Here is a 27,930-nt window from a genome sequence, read left to right on the forward strand (position 1 = left end):
TTGTGGAATCACTGAATGCTGATAGATTTCTCCATTACTTCTACAGATGTCCTTGTCTCACCTAATGAATCTTCCTGCTCCAGCCACAATTACAGTAAGCTCCCTGAGATCAAGGTTTGGAAGCCACAATAAGGACATATATAAGCCTGGAGAGATCAGAAGACAGGAAGTGAAGGCTCGTAAATCTATCTAAAAAGGCCTAGCAATGTGAATAGTATATATCTTGTGCTTCTCATTATGACATTGAAGGTTACAGCCAGAGCTTTGCTCTAAGGGCATGTTAGAGGCTGCCCCAAGAATGGACAACATCATTGAGGCTATGGAACCAAAAGTAGTTGGATATCATGCTAGCCACATCACTCCTTTGTATGATAATGGCTATGCAAAGCATTATGCAAATATCTGCATGGAACAGCTAGTTCTAGACTGACCTTTGTCCTTAAACAATCATTTGGATCTCACAGGAAGCACAGGTTCACTTGCAGTGAGTCTACCTCCTTTTGCTCAGAGTTTACATCTCTCAGCATTTAGCTAGCTAACTGTATACTTTTAGTTACCTACCTGAACAAAAGAACAATAACAAAGTAATAACTTCGGTAAATAACAGCCCACCCTGCTTTCTTCATATGCTCAGTTTCTCCCCAGTTACCATAATTTCTTTTCATCACCCCCTTAACTCTACATCTGAATTTTAGAAGCACAGCTGCCATGCACAGTTGGTCTCATAATAAAATGGGAGCAGCTCCCAGCCACCTGGTAGTGATGTCAGCCTTTGTCTTGTCTGAATAATATCTCCTAAAGATAAAAGAAGATCCCAGATTGGATAAAGTACACCCTAGAATCCAACCTGATTTCTAAAGGAGTTCCTTATTTTTAAGAAAGAAATTATACTCTAAACATCCACTGAAACACAATTCAATTTAACCTTGGAGAAAAAGTGATCCCATTTATACCCCTATCCCTCTCCAGGTGTCCACAAATTTCCACCTGTTGACCTTACATAGATACAGGTCAGCAACCAATATTAAGGGATTTTTGAGGCACCCATATAAAGACCAGCCAGCACAATTTGGCGAAGGGTCTCTGTCAGACTTCTTTGCAGTGTGAATGCCTAGGATCCAAGTAAGGTGCATTGCCAAGCTCCAACACATACCTTCTGCACCAATTGATACAAGTTTCACTCCTTTACTGGCGATATAATCCAGAGCTTTGTTGACATTAGCAATTTTATGGAAGCGCATCTTCCCTCTGTCTGGCTTTGGTAGTCGTTCCCCTGCAGAATAACAAATTTAATGTGGTTATTGTTACATACAGCTGGCTACAGACACCTCAGTGATTAGAATTCAAGAACAAACATGCCTTGAACACTGTCTAAAAGTTAACAGTTATTTTAACAGGTATTTTTCTGAAAGAATGTCAAATAGCTTTGAACAAAACCCGGAAGAGAAAATTCAAATGTGAAAACATCTGACTTAAATTTTTCTGATAGAGCAGTAAAACAAGAGTAGAAGTTTTGTGTTTGCCCTAAACATCTGGAAATTATGTGAATGCTTCCCGCTACTTGACTTTTGGTTCATTGCTACTGTCTGCATTAGAGCAGCTGAATATTAAGGCAGGATGTTTTCAGAGCTCATCATCCCTACCTGCCTGACTGTAAAGAGAGGCTGGACGCTATCCAGCAGATTAGCTATAGCACCCCTCCAAATCTGACTGAGAACAACAGCTTTTAACAACTTCATCCAGCACAGTAGAGCAGCTAATTTCAGAGCATAGGCTGACATGTTTGAACAAATTTATCTTTTCAAATTATCATGAAGAATAATTTCTGAAAATATGACTCTCCATTGCATGAAGAACGATCATTTGCAGATCTTTCCTCACTGAAATCTCCAGCAAAAATGTAAACTGCCTTTTCCATAAAGACATCTTAAGAATCTACTTGCCCTTTCTCACCTTTATTGTGTGTCTGTAACTTGAGCTATTCCATTCCCATTCCCATTCAGGGGCATTCTGAGTGTACTTTGGGGACTGCCCCTCTGAACACATAAAATGGGTGACATAGTGACTTTACACCAGTTACTCAAAAGAAGTTCTTGGATGTTCCACCCTTCTGAAAAATCAGACCTTTTACTTGTGACTAAATATTGATCTAGTTTTACTCTAGGCACTCACTTTTGAAAGCATTGGTCAATCCAGTAAAGTCATTAAAAGCAAAGCAAAACTTTTATACTAAAAGTAGGTTACAAATTCATTTTATCCCAAGTGTAAAGGCTTTTTAATTGTTGGGGGCTAAGACCAGGTCCTCAATGTTTGTGGTTTGTCCAACTACACTGTGATGTCAGTGACACCCTGATACACTGTGATATCCTCAAACACAAGCACAAAACAGAAGATTTTGGAGATAAGGAAAAAGCAGAAGTTTTTTTCCTCCCTTTTGTTTTATGATTTATTTAATCTCTGCCTTTTCAGCTACTTAGTGTTCACTGTTTTGAATTGTTTACAATTTTTGCTCTTTTAAGACTGTTTCAGTTAGCATGCTGTAAATACATTGCAAACTTTATTTTAACCTACCTGAGATAACTTCCAAGAGGAGCATCAGTTTAAGGCCATTTCTGAAGTCCTCCTCAATGTTCTCAATCTGCGTGCCTGCTTTCCTGAGGTGGGAATTGCACCAGGCTGTAAACGTCTGTAATAGTAATTAAAAAAAGTTCTCATCAACAAAGCATTTTCCAAAGCAACTGCTCAGCAGTAAAATGCTGCATCTGAGATTTTCACTACTGCCTTTGAAATTTGTATGTCCAGCTCCCATTCATTTCCTACATGTTGCTGAGTTCAAAATTCTTATCCCAGATGTTCATGTAGATGGAAATAATTGCTTGATTAGAAGCAATATTGGGCTAGATTCTGCTCAAAAAAAATCTGCATATAAGGGCAAAAATAGTTATTGCCACACTTACTGCACTTAACATTTTATGAGCGCATAATTTTATGTTGGGACTTATCCATTACACATTCTTCCTGAGAAGAAAGATTGATACGGTATAAAGGAAGCTGTATGATGCAATAGCAAGCACAGAAGCAAAAACTTCTACTACCTGAATTCATGCCATGAGAAATAGTTCTTATACAGATCATCCATGCCAGAGACAAGTAACATGCATTTCTCATGGGCAGTAAGTTGTGAGAACACTCTTCAGGATGAAGTAACTGAAGAGAGACTTCATACAACAAAATTGTATCTGCTCTTACCTGTAACTACAGTAAGAAAAACAATGCCTTTTGAAAACATAGATAATTAGAATGGATTTTGAAAGTTTACAATAATTCAAGCACAGTTACACATTCAGCCCCTGCATTTATGGTCTGAGGGTTTTATTTCTCAACTCTATTATATAATTTTCAGAAAACTACTACAATTTCATGAAACATGTAAATGCAGATACTTAAGTTTGCAGGGCAAATATGGTCATGAAAGCAGCCGTGAGCATTTCTCTCTCCACAGAGAATGACCAAGTCTGCTTTTACTTGCACAGATGAAATCAAAACTAACTCCATTGATCTACAGAGGTCATAGACACATTACCTTCTGTATGAATGAAATCAAGACAATGGCTACTATAAACTCTAGTATTGAAAATTACTTTGTTTTCAAATATCCATTACTTCTCAGCCTTCTGACAAGTTTTTCTTGATTTCAAGTGTCTGTTAAGCTATATAAAGCAATTTTATATTCATTTATTTATTATATTTATTTATTATTTTAGGTATTTAACTCCAGGTATATAAAAAAATGCATTTTGGAAAGTTAGACTTCAGCTACTTAAAATTGTCAGAGATTTGTAATTCCTCTTCTTTTGCTATTTTGAATTACCACAGTTTTAAAAACATTTAATGGAAGTAGTTAAAAAAAATAAAATATATCCCAAATCCCCATTGCCAATATGAAGTATCCTTTGGCCTTCTTTATTCTTGCCTGCTTTGTTAGAATATTTAACTTCTGTTCTCTCAGAAACAGAATTTGAAAGGGCAGTAGTTGAAGGCAAAAACTTTCCCTGGAACTGAATCTTGTAAATTCTGGACAGATTTCACACTTTAAAAAGTTACGTATTGAATTTCCAAATATGGTTTATTCTTAAAAATGCAACTTTCTGTTAAAAAATAACATTTTGATTGTTGTTGGGTTTGACTCCATTTTTGAGAAGAATTTCTATGCAGCTTGAGCTCCCAGAGTGGCAAGGAGCAGCTTGCTAAACATAAATGTTATCAACTTCTTCTTGACTGAAAAGAAAAAAGAAAGAAAAGCTATGGTTATGTGGCAACTGTGCAGTGAAATCCCTAATTCTAGATACCCAGGGAAAGGAGGAGAGAGAAGACAGTATTGGAAGTGATTCTGGACAGGGGTCCTGTTGACCTGCAGAGAAAGAATTGCAGGCAGAGGCATAAGAAAGTTGTTCTGTGTACAGCTGAAGCATCTCTGCAAATACATCTGTTTTAGTAAAGGGATGTTAGCTTCAGAAGTAGTCATTCAGAAAGATAAAACTTCCCTCATTTTAAGGTAAGTAGTTTTACTGACCTTATGGGACCCCTGAAACCAGCATGTGTCAAGCATCAACAACAGAGATAGTAGGCAACTCTACCCACAGGGATCAACATGATGGAGTCTTAGGATGGCATCTGGTTTGGATCATTATAAGGTTAGGATCTAGTTTATAAGACTAACTTGTCTGCCTCAAGCATTATCCTGTTCTAGTGATATGTATCTAAAAAGGCTTAACACCACATTAAGTCATTTGCAAATAGTAAAAATTATAACGAGCATCCTTGGAAGGAACAATATTATGGTAATATAGAAAACACAGCTGAAAGCACTCAAGGGTAAATGCACATGAACCTTGCATGGCCATTTGGCAGTAAATATTAGAAAGCTGAACCAGTAAATGAATGAGCTTTTCATGAATTAAGCTAAAGTGATGGACATGTGCTTATCTGCAGATGCTGTTGTAGTTTGTAGAACTGTTCCAAGTACACCATGCTAAACTCAAAGAGGAATTTGGAGAAAAACCTCAGCCATTTCCATCTCTTCTTTTAGACATTTATGGTCAAGTTCTGACCTTGTATCACTCAAGTAAAGGAGTGTTCCCCACTTTTCATTTAATTAAGAGTTTCAGGGCAACAACCCCACCCAAACATACAGATCTGATTTCTACTGTGAAGAAAGCCACTTCTCACTTAGTTGCTTAAGAAGAAATGGAACCTGGTACTTCTTAGCTCATATATGCATATACAAATATATATAAAAAAGCAAATTAGAATCTGCCCAACTCTTATCTTACTGTGCTCCTCTACAACAGTTGATTCAACTTACTGGATGCCACACTGATAGACACAAAACATAACATTTATCCAAATATCTCAAAGTTTTTAAATAATTTAAATAGTTTCTCTTGAAAACAGACATTTTTATGGCATTGAATTTGCTGAGAGACAAACTGAGGTGCAGAAGATCACTGAAACTTGGCAGAAAAATTAAAAACATATACTGGATATTCCAACTCTCTGTGGCGTCCTTTAATCACTAAATAACATCTCTTCCCTCCTGATCTGTACACCTTTACATCATCTCTTCTCAATCTTGTTCATTTTATGAAGACACTAAGAAGCCAACGTTGCTCTGATAAAAACCAGGAAAAGATGCTACTACTGCTGAGTCAAGCTGTTTTCAATAAATATTTTTATAACAGTCATTTGTTTTATGGGTTGCCTTTAGATCTGTAGGCTAAGACTCTTTCCAGTAGTACTGGGGTTTGTCATTGACATTGTAGCATTCTGAAGGATGAACTTGGAATTACCTACAAAGTCTTCATTCATGAGATAAATTCTGCTGAAGCACTCTGTTGTGCATGGATTCTTTATTTAGACTATCTTCTATACCTACAGTAAGAGATTTAGATCTTTTATCTAAGTCACAGTTCCTCAGAGCTTCCTGTTTTACCCATGCACCAGCTCATGAAATGGTGCTATTGCCTTGTGACAGTTGTCTTGTGCCTCATGGTAAGTGTCACTTTCATTACAGCAGACACCAGCATATGGCTTCATAGCTTGGTGACTTCAAAACTGGCTTGTTTTCCTAGAACTAAACAGGGCTATAGGAATGCTACTTAAAAGAGTGTTTACTATTTTCAGTGATTCAATCCTCAAGTGACTGTATCAAAGCTACTGCAAAATTGCACTTGCAAATTTTAAAAGTTTCCACAATCCATATTTAATTTAATGCCCACCCTTCTATTGTTATTGTGATACCACTTGTTCTCACTGCTTTGGCTTTAACTAACAGTTCTATTCATAGTTATTAAGAAACAATTCAAAGCATGTTTAAGTTCTGGAAATCAAGATACTGCCAGCATAGAGTACCCTGCAAATTCATAATCCAGTGGGATTTAAAAGCTATTAAATGACTTAGACAAAGCAAATTCCTTTTTCTGCTGAGCTGTGCAGCACATTTCAGAGTATCAGATTGCCCAGAAAAACAAGGCAGGACTGAAGGCACCGATCTGAATACCAGGTGGGACACAAATAAGTGCCTAGAAAGCTAGACATTTCTTTTTAGAATTTATTTACCATAGGTGGTAAAAAATAAATAAAGAAAGAAAGAAATTCTTCTTTCCAAAGTTATCACTTGAAAAACTTTACAAGTCCTTGACAAGTAGAACTGCAATCAAGGGGCAGAAAAACGAGGTATCCTTAATTAACTATCAATCAACTGCAGCTAATACAAAAATATAATAAGCTATGCCTGCTCTGTAGTGCAAATATTTTTACACATGCACATTGAAGGACACGCTTTGATGGAAAAGTGATATCTCCAAGAGCTGTGCTGTCCTACACTTCTGAGAAAGCCCTCATGTCCTTCTTATGTGAGTGAAATGAGAACTTACTTTTGACAGTGCTTCAAAGACAGAAAACAAGGAAGATGCTATAATAAAAACTTTGATACGTAAATGTTATAATAGGGATATTGAGAATTTAGAAACCACCAGATAACAACCTCTCCAATGCTGCTACTGTCACCGGGTCACAAGACAACTTGTTGCACATGCTGAAGATACGGGGTAAATTTCTAGTTTGGCACTTACAGTAAGGCCAAAATGTGCATCACCAAAACAGCAGCATAACTTGCATGGGGACATGTACAGGCGATACACTCCACAAGTTCAGAAAGGTTTATTCACTTGTACTCAGAATGAAACCGAGACATGGATCCAGCCCAAGAAGGGACTATTTCCTATTCAGTATGCATACCTCATAACAAATGCTAACACTGCCTTTCACTCTCTCGAGCTCAAATCAGTAATATCTACAAGTTTAATATTTACAAGTATAATACTTACAACTTTTCAAAACTAATAATGATTTAAAAGGCATGTGTTTGCTTGGCTGTTCCTCCACTAAAAAGGCTAGTGGCCCACGAGTAATTTGTTTCTTGTGTGTTTCTAGCCTTTCTAAAACATTTACAGAAGAAAATATATACGTTGCATTCATAGGAAACAGTGTTTTCTGTGTCTGTTAAGTAAAGTAGAAACACAACTCATATTAATTGAACCTTAAATTCTAATATGCGGAGCAGGAGAACACCCCTGAAGAAAATTAACTTCAAATGTTAACATTTAACACATTTATTGATATACATGTGTTTTATTCCTAATTATCTCAGTCTGATAGGGTTGTTTTTCAAAACTGCTTTATAGCCTTTCTTCTCTGCTTGTGCTGGCTTAGGGTCTTCATTACTTCCAGGCTAAATGGGATGCAGTGATTCATTCTATAGTTATACAGAACATTACTGGGCTCTGAGCACATGGCAAGGGTGTTACAGAAAGAGCTCTGCCAGAACATTCCCCTTAGGCCAGACTGAGGTTTCCCCCTGAAGAATTGCCCATCTGTCTGTTATCCATGTTTTAAAATATAAGTTGTGAACCCGCAACATGATCTCCCAGCTCCTGTGTCCACACAGTGCTCTAATGACTGCAGGATCAGGGCTTTTCTCTCAGCTTGGGATACAGTTTGCATCGGCCCTCATTCTCTTAACTACTTAATTCCGCTCCCAAAAGAAGAAGCATGAAGGTGAAAAACAGCAGAAAAATTGCACAGCCTTTATAAAACAGCTTGCTGTGAACCAATGACTGCACAAGACACCTTCTACATATTCCTAGAACATCTAGATCAGCTGTACTTTTAGTATATTAGGTGCATGAGTATATTTTTATGAATTGAAAATAACTAAACTCTTACATCTTACTTGCTGATTTGAATTATTAACAACTGTCCACTTGCTCTTATTTCCCCTTGCAGTTGAAGCCTAAACACATTGGTACACATTAGTAAAATAACTAGAGTAACTCTAACAGAAGAGGTGGTTCACCAGTACAACTCAATCATGCTAAAACACTTAGTAGACAAAGTGAGATTTTAACACTAAACACGCCAGAATACAGCAACAACTCAAATGAAGCACAGTGAAAGCATAGGGAAGTATGCCACGAATTCTAAGGTATGGAAAATGTTTAGTGTGTTCCAAAAGGTCATTAAAAGGAATCCTTCAAATCATAGGCAGTATGTCCAAGTCAAATTCCTGGGAACAACAGAAAGGACAGCATAGAGCCATCTCACAAAGGAAGTTAGTAGAGGCTCCATTACAAGGTCCCCAAATCCAAAGTTGAGGAAAGCCTTCCCTGCTCCAGCACATCCATCCATATAGGTGAACAGATGTGTCAGAGGTGACATGCTAGCATACTCTGCACTGTCAGCACATCCACTGTAGTAACTCAGCAAACTTCACCCCACTTCCTTAATTTTATCTTTTACAGGAGACATCATCAAAGGGATGCATTAATTGCACAGGACATCGCACATCTTGATAGTGTTCTACATTTTGCTTGCATGGAAGAGCCCAGGGAGACCTCGGTCCTTACAAAGCAGGTGGCCTAATCCTATGCAAGTCTAGGGTTTCCTGTAAAACATGCCACACCTTCCCAGCACTGAACGATTGCACGTCTGTTTTACAGTGCTCACTATCAACAAAAAAAACACAGAGCATGTAAATATCCCTTCAAGAATAATTTGGCAAGACTGAGCCCTGAAAAATGTCAAGAAGATTATTGAGTGGGTATCATTAGTTCTTCCTTTCAGAGGAGACAAAAAAGAAAGGTTATTGTTGTCACATTGGTCTAAAATGGAAGAAAAGCCAGAAAGCAGCAAGATGTATGGGAAATTCAGTATGGATCACTGCAGGCACTGTTCTCACCTCAGTCTTAAGGGAAGAACAGGAAGGAAAGGAAGATAAGAGGTTTCACAAGGACTTTGAATGGGCTAAAACTGTTAAAATATTGCAAGGTTTATTAGGAGCAGGCATATAATATCTTTTTTTGGGTCAACTGAGATAGCTGGAGAAGACAGAGGAGTTTTCAGGCACATAAGCCCATCTTTACACGTAAGACAGAAGCATCAGTCTTAGGCATGAAAATTTAGGTAAGTCTTCAGACAACTCAGGACTTTGTTGGACCATTGGTACAATGCTACAACAGCTCTGTTCCCTGGAGGAAGATCCTTCCCTTTTCATTACTGGTGACGACACCTATCTATGACACTTTTACAGCAGCTGGCATCTGCATTATCTAAATGTGACTTTTCAAAATACATACAGTGCCCTAGGGTTGTCCACTTCTGTATTTTTATCACTTTAAAATAATTCTCCCTATTTCAAATATATTTTCAATCAGAAACATTGATATTTCAGAAGTAGAAGCACATGCAATGGTTACAATCCCATTTGAAACTAAAAAGTGTTCAAGATCTGTAGGACAATTCTGGTCCAAATCTACTTTTCATTTTTGGAGTTTCAAGAATCACTCAAATAATAGAACTCTGCTCAGAAAAATAATGCAGAAATAGAAGAGGCAAGAATCCAACTAACATCTCTAGTAAAAGCATTGGTGTGATTTTACCTTGCATTATAAAAATGCAAGATATCTTTACTCATTCTTATCTTTACAATATAACTGCAACCTACTCAATTTGTTAAGGTGAAGGAAACGGAAAGAAAAAGGAACTCTCAGGAAAAAAAAAAAAAAACAAAGCCAACAAACAACTACTGCCTACTTCTCGTGTGTTCTTTTAATTCTTTTTTTTTTTTTAACACATTCCTATCACTAAGCAGACCACAGTGATCTGTGGTAAATTTACATGTGGTAAATGTAATAATAAAGGGAGAAACACAGTCTTATAGGTGATAAAAGGTTTGGTATATTTTCCTTACACAGAGGTAGGAAACTTCGCTAAGCAAGTAGCATAAACTTTTGCAGAATCCAATCATACATTTAAAAAATTAAACTTCCAAGGACAAGCAAGCAAAAACTTAAGTTATACTACCTTTCTAAGGCTGCATTTGGATACATGCATGTCCTCCCCTCATTATTTTGCCTATCGTCATAGTTGCACTAGTTAAGCTACAGTATTTTAAAGGTTCCCCCTACCAGGACTCTACAGAAGCAGCTCTCTTTTATGTCACATACCTAAGCTAGTTGCAACAGCAGAGAGCTTTTTATCTAAGAGGAAAACTAAACACAAAACCATATGAAAGAAAAGAAAAGAAAAAAAAAAAAGATGTTTAGCAAGTCGGAGAGTTTATTCCTACTAATGGTGAGTAACGGCTCACTATTAAGTGGAAGGGCTTATCAAGTATACTGCAGTTGGAATCTGCCATGAACCATTTCCTATGCTACAATTTACTTATTTAGATGACAGAATAGAGTGTATGCTTAAAACATTTGACTATGACAGCAAAATGATGGGTCTGTAAGCATGTTTCATAACAGAGTTACAAATCAAACTAATCCTAACAAATCAGTGAAAAAAGATGGATGCAGATTATCAAGAAGTCTGAAGTACTGCCCTCCTCCAGTAATAAATAACTGCAAAAATACATGATAGAGAATGACTGACAGGGCAGTAGCACTGAAGTAGAGACTCTGGGAATAACAGTGGATCACAACTTAACCTTTTTAAAAATGTTGTGCTGTTATAAAAGGCAAATACAATATTGCAATATCTAAGCAGAAGAACAGTGCATCAATACTGAAGTATTTCTTCCAATCTCATCAGTGCTGGAAAGAGATCAGCTGTAATACTGTCTCCTCTTTTGGGCACAACATTCAAGAAGAATATGGACCAGCTGGAGAGAATCAACAAAACAGCCATGAAAAGAATAAAATTCTAGAAAAGTTCATCTATGAAAAACATAGAATCATTGCGTGAGCTTAATCATTAAAAGTTTGAAGAGAGTAATACTTGTCTCAACCATTTAAGAAGTCACAATGGAGAACAGAATAAATCAGTTCTCTGTGTTCACTGAAGATAGAGCTTAAGATAGATAGTCATGATCTTAAAAAACAATGAGGAAGATTTAGATTAATTTTTAACTCTAGATGTAGTGAAGTACTGGAATAGATTTGCTGGGTAAATGTGGAATCCCTCTTGGTATCATCAATAACAAGATGGATAAATGTGTTGAGAACAGCATGTGTGCATTTGCTTCTGCCCAAAAGTAGGGGAATGGATTCTCCCAGTTGTACTTTCTATGATGTTCATGGAAGATTCCCATCCTAATTGGCATCTACACTGCAGCCTTGAAAAGGGGTGATAGGCAAGAAGACTTTTTTTCCTTCCAGATTCTGTGGCTGAGAAAGCCTAAAACTTAGGTGTATATATTATCTAAAGACAACAAAATAAGAAGTCATTCAGCAGAAAACAACTCCCTTTTAGGAATCCAAGCACTTGGCATGCAAATATAGCTATACATTTTGCTTTTGTCAGGATATTCTTTCTGTGGTGACCCTCATTTCCCTCTCCTACTTTCATTTGATCCCCTAATTTCCCTTAGCAAAAATAAATACAATATTGAAGGAGATTTGTCAGGGATTTTAGAGAAAAAAAAAATAAAGAAACAAAGCAGAAGAATTCTAAAAGGATAGAGAGAAAGAAGATGCAAAGCCAAGAGGCAGAAGAGTGTTCACAGAAAGTTGAACCAAATTAAAATGAAAGTGGATTCAACTATCTGTCCAATTGTACATACATTTCCAGAGGTCTGTATTATGATCCTGGAGAAGAGATCCTGACACTTGTGTTTTCTCCCCAACATTGCAGCAGCCTTTAAGTCATTTAAGATAGGAATTTAAAAAATGTTTTAATTGTCCTAAATGCTGAGCATTTTGTGACCCATGATTCCTCATATGGGACTACCAGCCTTTAAACAACAATGGGAGCAGATGTTAGCCATAGCTGAGTACTTTTAAGTGTCCCACTTGCGTATTCAAGGATAATGAGAATAATAAACCTTCCATATCCCACAGGACTACTGGGGGGGAAAATTAGCTGTTACTTTTGAGGTGCTCAAACACTACCCTGAAAAAAGCCATATAAAGAAATAGTAGCGAGAAAGATTATAAAGTTGACAAAATTATAAATATCTTGTAAATAAAGACGTATAAAATTATTCAAAACCAGAACCTGTTGTGACCAGATGGAAAACAACACATAACAACTACTAACATCTTCAGCATCTGTCCTCAGTCATCCAGAGTTAATTCTACATATAAAATCAAATACAGGTGTTTAGTATAAGCGAGTTACCTACTACTGTAAATCTAGTTGCGTGCTAGTTATCCTTCCTTCCTTAAACTCTTAGTGAATTAAGCAATGTGCCAGACACTTATGTATGGAGAAAGAATTTGCTTAGGGAACCGTTAATAGCAATGACTGTGAATAACCCCACAGATGCAATCTGAGAAAGCAGTTTCACATACAGAAATTGTTTTAGCTTTCACCTCTAGGATTAAAAGTCACTGTCCCTACCTCTCACTAATAAGGTCAGTTTTGGGCACCTCCAATGAAGCTGCCATGTCTGGTGGTTTAAGTGATGGGGACACCTGTCCCCCTGAGAGCTAAACTGAGAGTACAACTCACCTCATAGACATTACCAAACAGTCTGCATGTGTTAGCAACCTTGTCACTTGTTCACCTGGCCTGAGTTCAAAACACTGACCTAAAAGTGAAAGGTTCCCTCCAGCCACGTATTCCCAACCAATAAATTAAAAGTCCATTTCAGTACAAGGTTATCTTTCATCATGAGTTGGGGTGTAGGATCTATTAGAATATTCCACTCAGAAGGCTTTGCAATACTGAGACTTTTAATTAAGATTGTCATCACCTTGCTAAGCAGTGACAAAGGTCAGGGTTTTGCAAGTCAGCTTTCTCTTGGATGTGAATGACTATTTTTGCAGTATAGTTTGTTCATTCACATCATATGCACAAATTCTCGGAAAAAGATGGCCACAAACAGCATCCAGGCAATACTCTCTGAGAACCCATTGTGTAAATGGCAATGTCTGTCTGTCTGTCTTACAGCAGGCCTGGGTAATTTGTTCTAGCTAGATGGAGTAATGGGGCGCAATGCCTTGTTTGCAATGATGTTACCTCTTTGTCTTCCCTCCTACTTCAATAACAATATGCATGACATCATTTGCAGTTATACACTACCTTTCTGATGACTCTACTCTCTTTATCTTTTATGTAAAACAACAGATACGTTAATACCTTGCCATAACAGAATTAATACCTCTGAATTTTTTTATTGCATACCAATACTGAATGAATCAAAATGTTCAAGGTACAAGATTAGCACTACACAATGGTAAATAAATGGTATAATCTGTGAAGTAAGCATAAAGTTCTCAAATTACTAACAAATTTCTGAGTTATAATAGCCCCCATATTAAACTGCTTTCTTTAATGAGGGTGAAAAGATAGTGAGTAAAGACTCAATATTTGAGTCCTTCTCTTCCACAGCTTTTTGTACAACTTCTTTCAAGTACTAAAACCTCTTTATACATTTGACCAAAATCTTTATCCCACAGTAGAGGTGAAATGTAAATATGCCACGTGGACTGAGAGTTCTAAATGCAGAATTAGGAGGGCTCTGTTCATCTCTAAAAGGGAATGATTGTGCAGTATTTTACAGTCTCATGTACATTTTACAAATTTAAAATGCTGTAGCAAGTGAAAGAAATTTTATTTCACAAGCCTCAAAAAACAAATATTGGTGAGAAAAGTATCAGGTTCAGATTCAGAACAGTTCTTAAATGGGAGTAAAGCTTTAAAACAAAGCAAAAACAAACAAAAGAGGGACTAATGGAACAACATAAATGCAAAATCTTGAATAATCTATTTGGGGTCAATGTCTTTTATTTTCAGATGTTGATTTTGTATTTCCCTTGAAGGAAAAGGTTATGGAAATGATCTCTTTCAATAGGCCATATTGTTTCTAGCATTTAATAATTTAACAACTAACACAGCATGGTAGGATTTTGGGGGTTGTTTTTTGTTGTGGGGAGATTGGGGGGGGGGAGGGTGTTTTGTGTTTTTTTGTTTTGTTTTGTTGGTTTGTTGTGGGGTTTTTTAACATGCAACACTGCCAAATTTTGTCCTTCAAAACATCTCCTACTGAAATCTGCAGAAATAGAGAAGCATCGCCCACATTGGCCTGTGCCTTTTTGATAGAGACACGGTACTCCCACACAGCAGGACCGGGAGTGCACAGCATCCAGACTGAACCTCTGAGGACTGCCAACTATTTGCATGGCACAACAGTATTTTCCTCTAACAGGGTAACCTAACTTTAGAGCATACTAACCAAATAGTCTCTGTTCCAATACACTGCACTGTGCAGAGCTTGAATTTACACTATAAAAACAAGTAATTCTGACATTGCAACCTGAAGTAGTATGGCTATATCAACTAAGATCTTACACAGCATTTCTGATCACTTTACACCACAAAACTTTACAGCACATACCTACAAATAAATCAGTTCATGCACAGTTGTCAGAGAATTAAAATAGATTTGCCACTACACTGCACAAATTTGAGTAGAGCAAAAAAATGTTGTACACATTTTTATAAAAGCTTTAATGAACTCTATCACACATGTAATAAAGACTGCATCTTTGCATTTATACAGGAATATATATTCATATCTCATAAAGTGCTGTCCAAAAGAGGCCTCTCCCCAGCTAATCAGGTAGTACACAGGGGACCTAAGCAAAGAGTTTTCAGAGAGTGAAGTGCGTAGGTTCTGTTAGAAACTCCAATGGAGCAAAGGGATATTTGGGAGGACTCACTGCAAGCACTAGTTAGACTATATTTAGAGCTATATTTAAGTTGCACATTTTGGACCTAACTACCGAAAAACTAAGAAATGCAAGGATAGAAAAAGGCATTTAGTATGTCATGGGACCAAAATATCCAAAAAATGTTGAACGGTTATAGGGTCAAAATAAATTCACTAATTTCTACATGGCTCAGAAAGAGTTAATCCTGGATCCCTCCACCTTCCATGTTCAGCATTTCTACTTCAGAAGAGTATCAACAAACTCAAAGGCATCTTCAGAAATGGATTCACAGTAAAAATGCCAACAGGTTTGGAGGGAACTGTTTCAGCAATGATAACAGTTTTGAGACCAGCCATTTTTCTGGTTTTTTTCTCTTGCTCTGTTTACTTTTCCAACTGGCCACCTGTTCACTATTATGGAACAAAAGCAAAATCTCTGTTATCTTTGCCTCTCCCTGTGGAGAGTTAAAAATAAAGTACAGGTAATCCAAACAGGGTCTAAGATACTGTGGTGGATCTGCAAGGGACAAATTTGCAGGTGTGCTTTAAAGGTGAAGTTTATGCCCTTTATACTGCCTGGGGCTTTCTCTCACGTATATGAAACAAATAACATGCATTACCACCACCCTATCACTGCCAAATAACCTTTTTATATAGAGATCATATCTTCTGTTCTCCTTTCCAGTCTCAGGTCCTTCTTGTACAAACTGTGCCCTACAGTGCTCTTCCCAGTTTCCCAAGAGCTCCTAAACTATCACAGATAGTCCTGGCTATCTTTTTATTTTCAGCAGATACATATCTAAATGACCAAATACTATTTAGAATGAGATGAAAGAAACATTCACACATTACAGTATAGAAGGAACTAAAGGTATGTCCCCTGGAAATAGAAGGATTAATTAAAGTAGGCTAATCTGGGATTTAGTTGACTGGATTTCCAAATGTCTTTCCCTTGCTTTCTCTGTCAATTTTCTTCACCATGCTATCTTTATTCAGTAATTACATACTACATTGCCAGATGAGTAAGCAAATCCATTATATATATATTATTTTTCCAGTTCCAAACACACATATTTAAGTCTGTCAATAGTCAGACTCCATGATATTTATACAGTACATGTCATCTTTGCACTCTGTTTTTTAGTACCTTTGAAGATAACTAAATCTAGTTCCACTTGTAATCTAAACTAAGGTTTCAGTTGAGATTCTTATAGAGAATCTTCCATGTTAATTTCTTTACTATCATAATTAATGACTAAGAGAAAAACAATTTTGATTTCATGCTTGTTTTAAGAATGGTTTTTAAAGATTTTGGTAACTTCTGCTGTTAAAAATACTAATTAAACATATTGGGTTGATTTTTTTAAGCTCTGATATTTCTAATGAGGTGTTAGCTGTAGAGTAACATTTTCTAAAACATTTTAAATATCCCATAAGACAGTAGACTTTCAGAAAAATTCCAGAGTTCCTGAATAATTTTTTGTGAGGTTCAGGTTCCTAAATTACCAAGCTTTTCTTAAAAACAGAATAAAAAGCAAAACATTGCTCAGGATCTTTGGATGGATTGATTATATATGCATATGTAATTTAACTAACCTGTTCTCAAAGCACCTAGCTAAGAATAGATGGGTAAATAACAAACAACGATGGCTGTAACTGCTGAAAGCATAAGCACATGTTTTAGACAGTACAGTGTTTGTGATAAGCAAACTGCTTTGTCAATTAAACACACAGTTCTTTGCTTATAGCACATCTCTTCTTAACAGGAGCCATGCTGGGACCTGTGCTCCTTCATGGAAATGAAGGCCATAGACAAAAGGAAAGCAAGCAAATTGCAGCCTCGTGTACAGCATTTTGTCTTTTAGTATCAATGCCAGATGGATGATAAGTCCATCTTACATAATATGTACCTGTACAGATACAGCTGCTTATCATAGAATAGTTTGGGTTGGAAGGGACCTTCAAAGGTCATCTAGTCCAAGGCCCTGCAATGAGCAGGGACATCTTCAACCAGATCAGGTTGCTCAGAGCCCCTTCCAGCCTGGACTTGAATGTCTCCAGGGATGGGACATCTACCACCTCTCTGGGAAACCAGGGCCACTGTTTCACCAACCTGACTGTAAAAAATTTCTTCCTCATGTCTAGCTGGAATTTTTCCTCTTATAGTTTAAAACCACCACTCCTTGTCCTGTCACAACAGATCCTGCTAAAAAGTCTGTCCTCATCTTTCTTAAAGGCTCCTTTTAAGTACTGGAAGGCTGCAGTAAGGTGTCCCTGGAACCTTCTCCAGGCTGAACAACCCCAACTCTTCCAGCCTGTCCTTACAGCAGAGCTGTTCCAGCCCTCCAATCATTTTTGTGGCTTCCTCTGGCCCCTCTCCAACAGGTCCATGTCTTTCCTGTGCTGAGGGCTCCAGAGGTGGATGCAGGACTCCAGGTGGGGTCTCTGTGCTTCTGGGGCTGCACTGCAAACTGCATTACTGAAATGACTTGGGATTATGAAGCTGTGAGAACGGGGAGTATTGCTTCAAATTTCTTCAGCGATCTCGTATACAGCAGATGATCATTGTACCAGCAAATGAAGGGGGCTGGAAGTCTATGGACAAGAGCAGAGTCGAAGGTAATCAGCTGGTCTGTCAAAGAAAATTCATGGTGGAACCTCACTCCAGAGTAGACCTGAAGACAAATTTGGACTATAGAGGTTTTCCATAGCCTAAAGAAACTCCTTCAGATGAAATAACCCCCCAGAGCTACACACACATAATCATTCATATAATTTTTATTTATATTTAGTGCAGCTGGGTACCAGTTTTTTTATATTAAAGAGTGCAATGTCTTAAGTCTTGCAGTAGTGAAAAGCTAAACTGGTGCTAAGATTAAACATAAAACAGAGTTCAAAAAGAAAAATCACTTAACGCTAGATGGTTAAGCCTTTCTGTAAGTGCCAAAATAGCAGGCTGATTTTGAGAGGTGCAAAACAGACAGAAGTTCCTCCTGACGTCAGTGGAAATGCTTGAGTGTTCAACACCTATAAAAAATACAAGTGTTTCCTTAGATGCTTAAGGAATAATCACAGATGCTAATTTTAAACTAGGGTAGTCACTCTCTGCAGACTCCTGCTATGGTAGTGGGGGTTAGCAAGGCTTTTCTAGGGGGCAGTTCAGAGTAGGAGCCATCTGCTCTAAATAAGGTTCTGCCAGTTATCAAAGTAACGGATGGCTGAACTGATTTTGCTTACAGGATTTTGAAGAGAAATAAGAACAAGCATCAGATTTCAAGTTGAAGGGTTTCTGACAGTTAAGAGCTGTTGGGAGGAAGCATTTGAAGTAAATGGAAAATCTTACTCATACCAAGTACAGTAAACACTTAGCACTTTCGTCTGTAAAGCCAGTACATGGGTATTATAACCACTGTTTTGGAGATGAAGACATGGACAAAGTGATATGGCCTTACAACTCCAAAAGCAGAGAAAACTGGGACAAGACATAGGAGCAGCAGAGCTCATTCTCACTTAGGACACAAATTCAGGACTAATTCCCTCACCTGTGTGCACACAAGGAAATTTAAGGTGCAATTATAGACACTAACTCAACATTAGCCAAACAACTGTCAGCTTCTGCTTTTCTCTGGACAGGCTGTCTAAAGGATGAAGCGTGTTTCCACAAGCTACCATTTCAAGTGGGACACCTTCCTAAAAGGAGAACGTTGCATTTCAAAGTCTTCTCTCTCTCTGCAGATGCTCTGGTTCCTGCAGAGCAGCAACACCTGCCCTGTAATCCTTTCACACCAGTAGTTTGAGGATTACTAGGACCATGCTATCTTGATCTGAGGAGTTACTTCTACTGCCAACAGGAAGAGCTGCTACAGAATATGTACAGAAACAGTCACAGAGGGTGATCATAACATTGTGCTTGCTGGTTAAATTATGTGGAAAGAGGAGACTTCTGTCTTTAAATACATGCCCAATTTTATCAGGTAGAAAAAGAGAATTGTATAGCACCTGTATAGTTATGATCAGCTTTATGCATCAAGTCTCTCAACATGAAGCATATTTAAAACGAACAAATTCAGTGATATAATAAGAACAAATGTTCTTATCACAGCACACCATGAAATTATGTTCTTCAAACAATGAAGACTTGAAAATCACCCCAAACTACTAAGAATGAAATTTAATTTAGGACAAAATAGAGTGCTCAGTATGAACACATTCTCTTTCTGGTATCAGCTGAGAGTAAAGGATGCATAGGCATAAAAGACACATGCACTGGGAGTCAGCAACTTCTCACTGCTCACAGTAGAGGAATATCACATCAGTTACACATTGTTTATCCCAACAATTAAGGCTCAGAAGAAATTATGCTTGGCAGTAAAGCCATCCAAAAGAACTCAACTTTGCCAACTGTGTAAGCACTTTCATATTTGTTTGCTTGCAAGGATATAAAATAACATGTAGGATGGGTGTCTTTCAACTTGGAACAAAGCTAAGCAGCACAAATTCCCATCTAATTCTATTTCACTGACATGCTTCTTCCTGCATCGTGTCCACCTGCATTCCAGATACAAATCCAATGTGTTCTGTAAGCAGGCTCTGCAGTACAGCTTCTCAAATACTACCAATATCTAGATAGCATTTACCATTCATGACTAAAGAAAATCCTAATTCTCAGTCTCACTGAAGTTAATTCAGTAGAACTGTACAGTGCAATAGAGAAATTAGAACCTGAAGTAAACACCAGTATATGGATAAGAATTTATGCAACAGTGATTAAATTTTTGTTAGGCATTTGGTATCAAATTTTTCCATCATAATGATGAAACTCCTTTTGCTTTACTTGTAAGAGGATGGAAGAGCTCTGGTGGAAGATTTTGAACTGTGCTACCCCATTGACAAAAAGTAGTCAAAATTCAGCTTAGTATGTCTTAGTTTGATTTGGAAATGGTGACATAATCATATTTTCTTACTGGGATTCATTAATTTACAGAATATACCTAAGCCCTGCTTTTGTTTGCACAGGGCTACAAATTGTATGAGCATATGAGCATGGATCCCCTATTTACTGCAGTCTCAGAGCTGAAGACCTTCAGTGTTCTTCCAACACCTCCCATGCCGCTCTCTTCAGCTCTCCAGCAACACAAACACAGATCCACAGAAAGATGCAGACCTCCCAGCCCCAAGAGATTATAGCAAAGTCCACTGCTTAACACACAGCTTTCCTCTAGCTCTTAAGCACCTTGGTTGCAGCTTATGGAAACCCACTTTCTTCCAATCCTTATTGTCTTACTAATTGGATCAGCGTATCTGCAGACACTTTACTACACAAATTTCAGGGGAGGCTGTGATGTGTATCTGTGAATGCATGTAGGAGGTAACCTTTCTTTCTTATTACAAAATAGTTCTTATAATTTATTTTCATAACCACACAGTTCTGTTGCTGGCAGATTATTGGGGGTGAGTGGCAATTAACAGCTGAATTGGTACTGTAGGTGTTACCCATTTGACAATACTATCAAAAACATACAGAACCTTGAGAGAGCTGTTTGAGTTTAAATAAGAAATATAATAGACTAATATATTGATTTCTCACACTTAATATTAATAAGGAAAAACTTCCCATTTGGGAAAAAAAAAAAAGAAAACAAAATAACCCTAGCTCCATAAACATTTATAGTTAAGTGAATTTCATAATAGCTTTCTTTGAACTTTCCTTAACATACAAGCACCACAGTATTCAGGGCCCTCTTTAGCTGCACACCTTACTGACAGCTTCCAAGACAGAATATGAAGCACACTGACAAAATATGATCGTTCCACTATCCTTTCAGCATGCTCCTCTCAAGCACCATTCCATGCAAGTAACATCAGCAAGAGGAATTTAACATGTTACTATTTTAACAAGCACTAATCTCTAAGAGGCCAATCGTATTGAAGAAGCCATAAACACATCCCATATTTCTACACAGAGTCCCTCTGCCCTCATGGAAACTCTTCACAAGACTGGAGAAACTGCAACACCATCTCTTTCTATTGCATCAGTATCTAATATTTAGGAGAGTTATAGTATATGCTGAAAAATGAATATATGCTGAGGCAGAAAAAAAATTAAGCCCATCCACTGACTACAAAGTTCTGAATCAGACCCCATATGGGGCCATATACCACTGAAAAGGTCACTTAAAGAGCACCCAGGATTTAAAAGGAAACAAGGGATTATTTATGTGTGTGTTCTTAATTTTAGCCATTTTGGCATGCTCCTATTGAAAATTACTGATCCACCTGAAGGAGAAGCATTTGGTCTTGGAGTGTTGAAACTTCATGTTACTGTAAGATACACTGTCTATAGCGGCATATATCAAGACATTGTTCTTCTACAGAAGACAGTCACAGTACTGGATGAATACTAGAAAAAAATAAGTCAAAAAAGGTGAAATTACTTCCTTTTCTAACTGTTAGTAGTAATAGAAAATCCTGCATTTCAACCTACAAAATTCCCCAAACACCTATGTCATCCAAATGCTGTGCATAAAAACTATGGGAGGCAGACAACCGCAGTGTAGGACTCATTAGACCTCATGATTTTTCCACTGATTATTATTCTGCTTGCAACTCGAGGATTTTCCTTCTAACAAACTAAATCCCCTACTGAAGTTAGTCCTAAAGCTACTCAACTCAGAACACCCATCTTTTTAAGAAATACCCAACTGTTAACAGGTAAGTACTAGGAGTAGGTAATGAGAAGGCTGGTGCTCTCTTAGAAAGGAGTGCACCTTTTGCTTCCCTCCCGTTCACCAATGGTTTTCCTCAAGACCCTATTCTTGTTGCGTACTTGCAGAGGGAAATCTCTGTGCGTTCTCAACAATCCCACTGGCATTCCACATGTGTTAAAAGTGTCACTTCATCAAAAACCCTCAAGAGAGGGACAATTTCTCTGTGTGCTATGGGAGCTTAACCCCAAGGTTGATTGTTCAAGGAAAGAATTTTGCACTGTCTAAAAGAAAAAAAAAAAAAAAAAACAAACCTCCTTTTCCCCCTGAATCCCAACTTTGATTATTTCCAGGTAATCTCAGTAAAAATGCTAGACGTGGGTTGTGATGCCCTGTACACACTGTTGATACTGCTATATTCTCCAAGACAATTTTTTCAATCCACAAGGGATGGTTCTACAGTACTAAATTTTGCTGGTGGCATCCAGCCTCTCTGGCCAGTGTTTTTCTGCCTAACATTTCTTTTTCATTCATTCAGGCTTGGTTATTTCTCTCCTCTTCCTAGTCAAAGAATTAAGCTGTTTCCTTCCACTTCATCTGTCTTCTCACTCACCAGTAGACTTCTTCCAGGAAGAGGTTTCTGATAAGATATCAATTTAGATTTCATCCATAGAAGACCACACAAACTTCAGAGTGAATCTGGGACACTGACTGTAACTCTATTTATAGATGCTGAAGTCAGACTGGACACAAGGTCAATTCCTCTTTCAGGCTACAATGAACCTCTCAAATCTGCTAAACTTATTGAAGTTGCAGCAATACTAGAAAAAGAAGGACGATGTCCATAATTCATAGTGCCGGTAGCTTCTCCCAAATAATCTGCCATACATGTGGCTTCCAAATGCATTTTTATTTGCAAGGACAACAGAATTGTGTTACCAACCAAAGGAGGTAATGCAGATAAATCCTTATCTGTCACCCTGAAAATGTAATCTGATATGTACTACTGAAGGCTGGAAAGACACAGCTTCTTTCCTAAAGAACCTTTTTCAAAGTCCTCACGTATACACAGCATTCAGTGTCATCAAGAAGATTTGCATTCAGAAAGAATGTAATATCCAGGTAAATAAATATTCTGAGTCTTCTTGTTTAGAAATTGCATTGACACCTACATTATAACTCTTTTCCATTAACAAAGCAGTGGCATCAGGGCCATACAGTAAGCTAGAATAAGAACATTCATCAATAATAATATCAGTAAGGCAAGAAGTATGTTTTCAGTTCTTTCCTTACACATGTTGGTGCAGCAGTGTCAGAGACAAGTCTGAATGACTGCAGAAGACACGTATGAATATGTGGAGCTAGTTTAGTGCCTTACAGTACGATACAACTGTCCTGAAGAAGGGATCACACTGGTGTCACAACTTCAGATCTTTTCTCTAGCTTGAAGGATTAAGATTTACTTGAAAAACTAACAAACCACATTTCATGTTAAAGTTTAAAAAAGCACACTCCTATAATAAACTGTTTATAGCGAAAGTCACAAATAAGAAAGAGCACTGTTTAACACACAGCTCGCTAAGTAGCGCTGGCAGTTCAAACTTGCTTCAAATAATACGTTTGCATCTTGAGTAGCATTGTTGCGCTCAGTTTCCTGAGCTAAGGGACACTGCATTTTCCTATGTCCCTTTTAGTTATATTGAGATACAGGCTACTGAAAACTAAAAGGTTTTTGGAGCTTGTTGAACTTTTTTTGGAAACTTCAGAAATAAACTTATCACAGAGAGAAGAGATACCATGTTTCAAGTCTTCCACTATGAGCTAGTATGATTTTTATTTCCCCTCCAGTCCAGCAGGGTAGGAACTGAAACCAGTCTAATTACTAGTCTGACACACCACAGAACCAACCATTTCCATCTGTTGTTCTAAATATCACTGCTGTCCTCTTTTCACCAGTGGGAAATGGAGGTCTGAGGTGAGCTGATCTTACTTAAAGTCACAGAGCAGAGTGTAGAAGAGAATCTCACCCCCTCTGTCCAGACTTTTTGATTTCCAATACTTTTTTATTTCCGTATAGTACTGAAGAAACAAGTGGCCACTTTCATAGATCTTTCAACTGCTGTTTAAGCACATGTGGCCAGTGGAAATGTACTGGGTCAAGCAGCAGATTTCAGAACTTTCCAATCTCACGGTTCCCATCTACATGTTCAAAAGACACCAAGGCTGTAGTTTTCTAATGAATTCCTACCGAAGACAGCATGCCCATCCATAATACATTTTTTGTTGTTGTTATTCAGTCTTTCTTCATAGTATCTGCCTGAAATTTCCAACCATATGATCCTGTTTGAGTTTTTCCCAACAGTGCCTAATGTAGAAAATTATCAAATTGCTGTATTTTCTTGATTTCTTGATTTGACACAGGCTAAATATTACCCTAACCAAAGCATTTAAATTGGTGTTCACATTCAGAGAGAGAGAGCTGAGGTACTACTCAGCCTCCTTTCTTAAAAGTGTACTTCATATTTATTCTGACATTTGCAACCACCAAGGAACCTGGATTACAGCAGTCCATAATACTCTATGAACCATGGTTATAATTAGGCGTCACATCCATTGTAATCCTATGGACGTCATCATGTGTTACCAGCATCTGTTGACAGATCTCATACCAGGCATATCACTAAAATGGCAAGTCTGGAGAGGGCAGCCCACAATAGAAACAATGGCATTTATTTTTGGTTTGTTCCAAGACTGCCTAATAGAAAATATATGCTGCCAACTGCCAGGGCTCCACTGAGATCACTTTTCAATATTATATTACCAGTTTGAACAAAGATCTGTGCCCATGTATCTGCAATATTCTCCTAATAAATAAAAAAAAGCATTTTCTGCAACTATCTTAGCATCAATTAGAGAGACAGAAGTCTTGAAATTTTATAAAGTTTATCATAAGAGTACACATTTTTCTTCCGTAAGTCAACAGATTTAATGCAAACATAAGAAAGCCTACAGAATCCAAATTCTCTTTATTTTTTATCGTTTATCTGCACTGTAGAAAAACAGCGTTAGACTGCTGACTATGTAGTAACCTGTCCGTTATTTCTTTACTTTGAAAACAGCATTATCTGAAATGCTGGACAATTGAATCCTAATCAGATGTAACCATGACCTGTTATGGCTGAGTACTTTCAAATCACTGAGCACTTAAGCACTAAGACCATTTCCATTCTCATTATAAAACATAAAAGACTAGTTTGCCATGTAAAGAGTGTAAATTAAAAGATGTTCATGAGTACAGTTTACTAATTGGTTGGGAGTTACAGCAGCTGGTGGGCGAAGAAAAGTTAACTTCAACCTAGCTCAGAACTTCTCCCACTATACTCATACAGCAGGATCTAAGCAGGTGTGAATGTAAGAAAATGAATAAAATCAGCTAAAACTCACAGGAAGAAGGATACAAGTAAAAACTGAGAGTAAAATATTGGCTCTACCAATTTAAATGACAGAGCAAACCCATTGGCCCCAATGATTCTAACAGCTCCTACTTTTACAGCTATGCCTTTATAGTACAGCTTTTATAGAAGCTGTGACTGTAACAGTGGGACAAAATATCATCAGATATAATTTGGCAACTTCTACTTAAGTTCTTGAAGTGAGCGGCTCACCTATAACAAAAAGCATATTCAACTGTAGTGTCTAGAGCATCATTTCTCTCTCCCCTCCTGCTTTTTTTTTTTCTTTCTTGTAACCGGCAGATAACCTTTTAATCTCAGATCTGTCAGATACGACTTCAGCATCACCTTTTGCATTAGGAAGTAACAAATCCTTTACAATACTTCATCTCTCTCTTTTCCGTATGCTGCTCAAAACTCAGTGTTCTGAAATTAGATATTGCAAATATTACTAAAGTACCACACCCTTGACAAGACTGCTGATGCAATTATAATCTCTGCCTATATTCAGAATAAGCGCATGGGTAGTACTTGCTGGCACAATGGTTTTCTTACACCTAAAAGGCACGAAGCATTCCCTGTACAATGGTATATTCCAAGGAGTTTACAGACCTGTTTTTTCCCAGGGAGTGAACTGGCATGTGAGAACCTAATCATGAAATACAGTTTTCCAGATCTAGTCTGGATATATTTTTAAACAATATTTTCCTTGTCAGATCATTCAGTCAGAATTAATAATAAATTCTAATGAGAGCTGACTTGCAGGATCACAATTTCAAAGTCTGCTCTCAGAAATATTGCAAACTTTGTCTGCATACCAATTTTGAATCTCCCTGTTTATAATTGCAGTTTACTGTTTTTGAGAACCAATCAGGCACACACATCAATTCAGATTCTGCTTTCCGAAAGGAGGATCCAGGAAGCGAAGTTTAAAATTACTGAAATCTCCATCAACAACTAATATATAAATATAGAGGTACTGACAGAATCTTTCCAGTGCAATATAAATTCCTGACTCCCATAAATTAGTGCCATCTTACATAGGTTTCACTTAAGAATCCAAAAAGTGAATGCTTTATCCACAAAATATGGCATAGCTAATATACATTATATCTATGCTTTATATGATGTAAAATACATTATCTTACAAAATTAGAACCTGTTACTGCACAGCCCTGGCAAATCCAGATGCAGCACAGCAATAAATTAGAGCATCATTCCACACAGAAGCACATATACAGACACACTTTATTTCCCGACCTTCCTTTGCTGTTTCTCCCATGCTGGGTCCAGGAGCAGGTCCCTGTCCCATTCTTCTTCTTGGGTCATGTACTCATCTTCTTCATAGTTGTAGGTGTACTGCATGTTTGTTTCTATCTGGTTCATGCTATTCATGCTACCTGGGGATCAGCTTCAGCTGCTGTGGCTTCTACTAGTCTTAAACGTATGTATACTTTTTAAGCTCAGTTTACTTGCAGATGGGTTGTAGGTAGCAGTGTCTGTTTTCTTTCTTATTTCTCTTTTTGCGAAATGACAGGGAGTGAATATTGGTGAGTCTTGCTGAGAGCAGAGGCTGAAACTGTCAGGTAGGTGCTGACCTATGGTGACCTTCCTTCCCTCTCTCTCCTGCTCTCTTCCCTTTCTTTCTCTCTGCTGCTGCTGCTGCTGCTGTAGGTCCCTGCGGCTGACCCTCCGGAGAATCCCAGCGCGGCTCATTGCTGCGGCTTATTATCCCCGCCGGGCTGTCACGTGGCGCGGCGGCGGCTGCGGCCCCGCTCCAGGCGGCGGGGCGCCCTCGGCCGGGCCGGGATCGCCGCCCCTGCGGGCGGGACAGAGCGGGGCTGGGAGCGCGCCGTTTTTGCGCAAGGCAGCGAGACAGCCTCCGAAAGGGGGAGCTGGCCAGAGCAACCCTCCTCCCGTAAGCGCTCTCGCCAAAAATTACCATCTACTCGTCTGTGTCTCCTTCCAATTCGATAAAATACCTTTTCTTTTTTTCCTACTGACGTGTATTTCTACTTGTCCAGACCCATCTATGATTGCTGATGCAGTATGACATTGTCTATCATTAGTCTGAAGTCTGTGTGGACCCTTGAGTCACTTCCTACTTTCCTTTTTGGATTAAGGATCAAAAGCGCTAGCGCAGACAAGGACGCCCTAAATGTGAAACAGTTTGCAGTGGAGATCAGGATTGGAGTTAAACCAGAAAGTGTGGAAGAACAACTTAAAAAAAGCAACATATATCTTCTTTGTCCAGGAAACATGCTTAGTACATCCCCAAAGCAAGCATCAAGAAGTACACACAAAAATCAAACTCCAAATCTATGCAGCAAAGTCAGAACCACATGCTTTTCACCTGCTGAATGCAAATATTCTCAAGGTTTTTACATTTCGTTCTATATAATGAAGAAAATATTGATGAAAGCTATGCGCAGACTTTTTTGTTCAAATGCGAACAGACATTCTCTTAGGATACTCTGAGGCAGTATCAAATAGCAATTACAAACCAAAATATTTTGTGTACACTGGTGTAATTTGTGTCATTTATTTTTATAGAGGG

General features: G+C 37.9%; 1 protein-coding gene across 1 annotated transcript in view; it reads right to left on the minus strand.

The window, feature by feature from the left end:
• Positions 1-27,082, minus strand: part of ACTN2 (actinin alpha 2) — a 69,540-nt gene extending 42,458 nt beyond the window's left edge. Inside the window, exons 1-3 of the mRNA XM_065835859.2 lie at positions 26,634-27,082; positions 2,572-2,686; positions 1,154-1,273 (exon numbers count right to left, since the gene is read on the minus strand). Coding sequence (XP_065691931.1) covers positions 1,154-1,273; positions 2,572-2,686; positions 26,634-26,768 — 370 coding nt within the window. The 5' untranslated portion in view covers positions 26,769-27,082. The remainder of the gene's footprint in view (positions 1-1,153; positions 1,274-2,571; positions 2,687-26,633) is intronic.
• Between the last annotated feature and the right edge of the window lie 848 nt (positions 27,083-27,930).

Source organism: Patagioenas fasciata, chromosome 3 (assembly GCF_037038585.1).
Source record: "Patagioenas fasciata isolate bPatFas1 chromosome 3, bPatFas1.hap1, whole genome shotgun sequence".
Taxonomy (NCBI): domain Eukaryota; kingdom Metazoa; phylum Chordata; class Aves; order Columbiformes; family Columbidae; genus Patagioenas; species Patagioenas fasciata.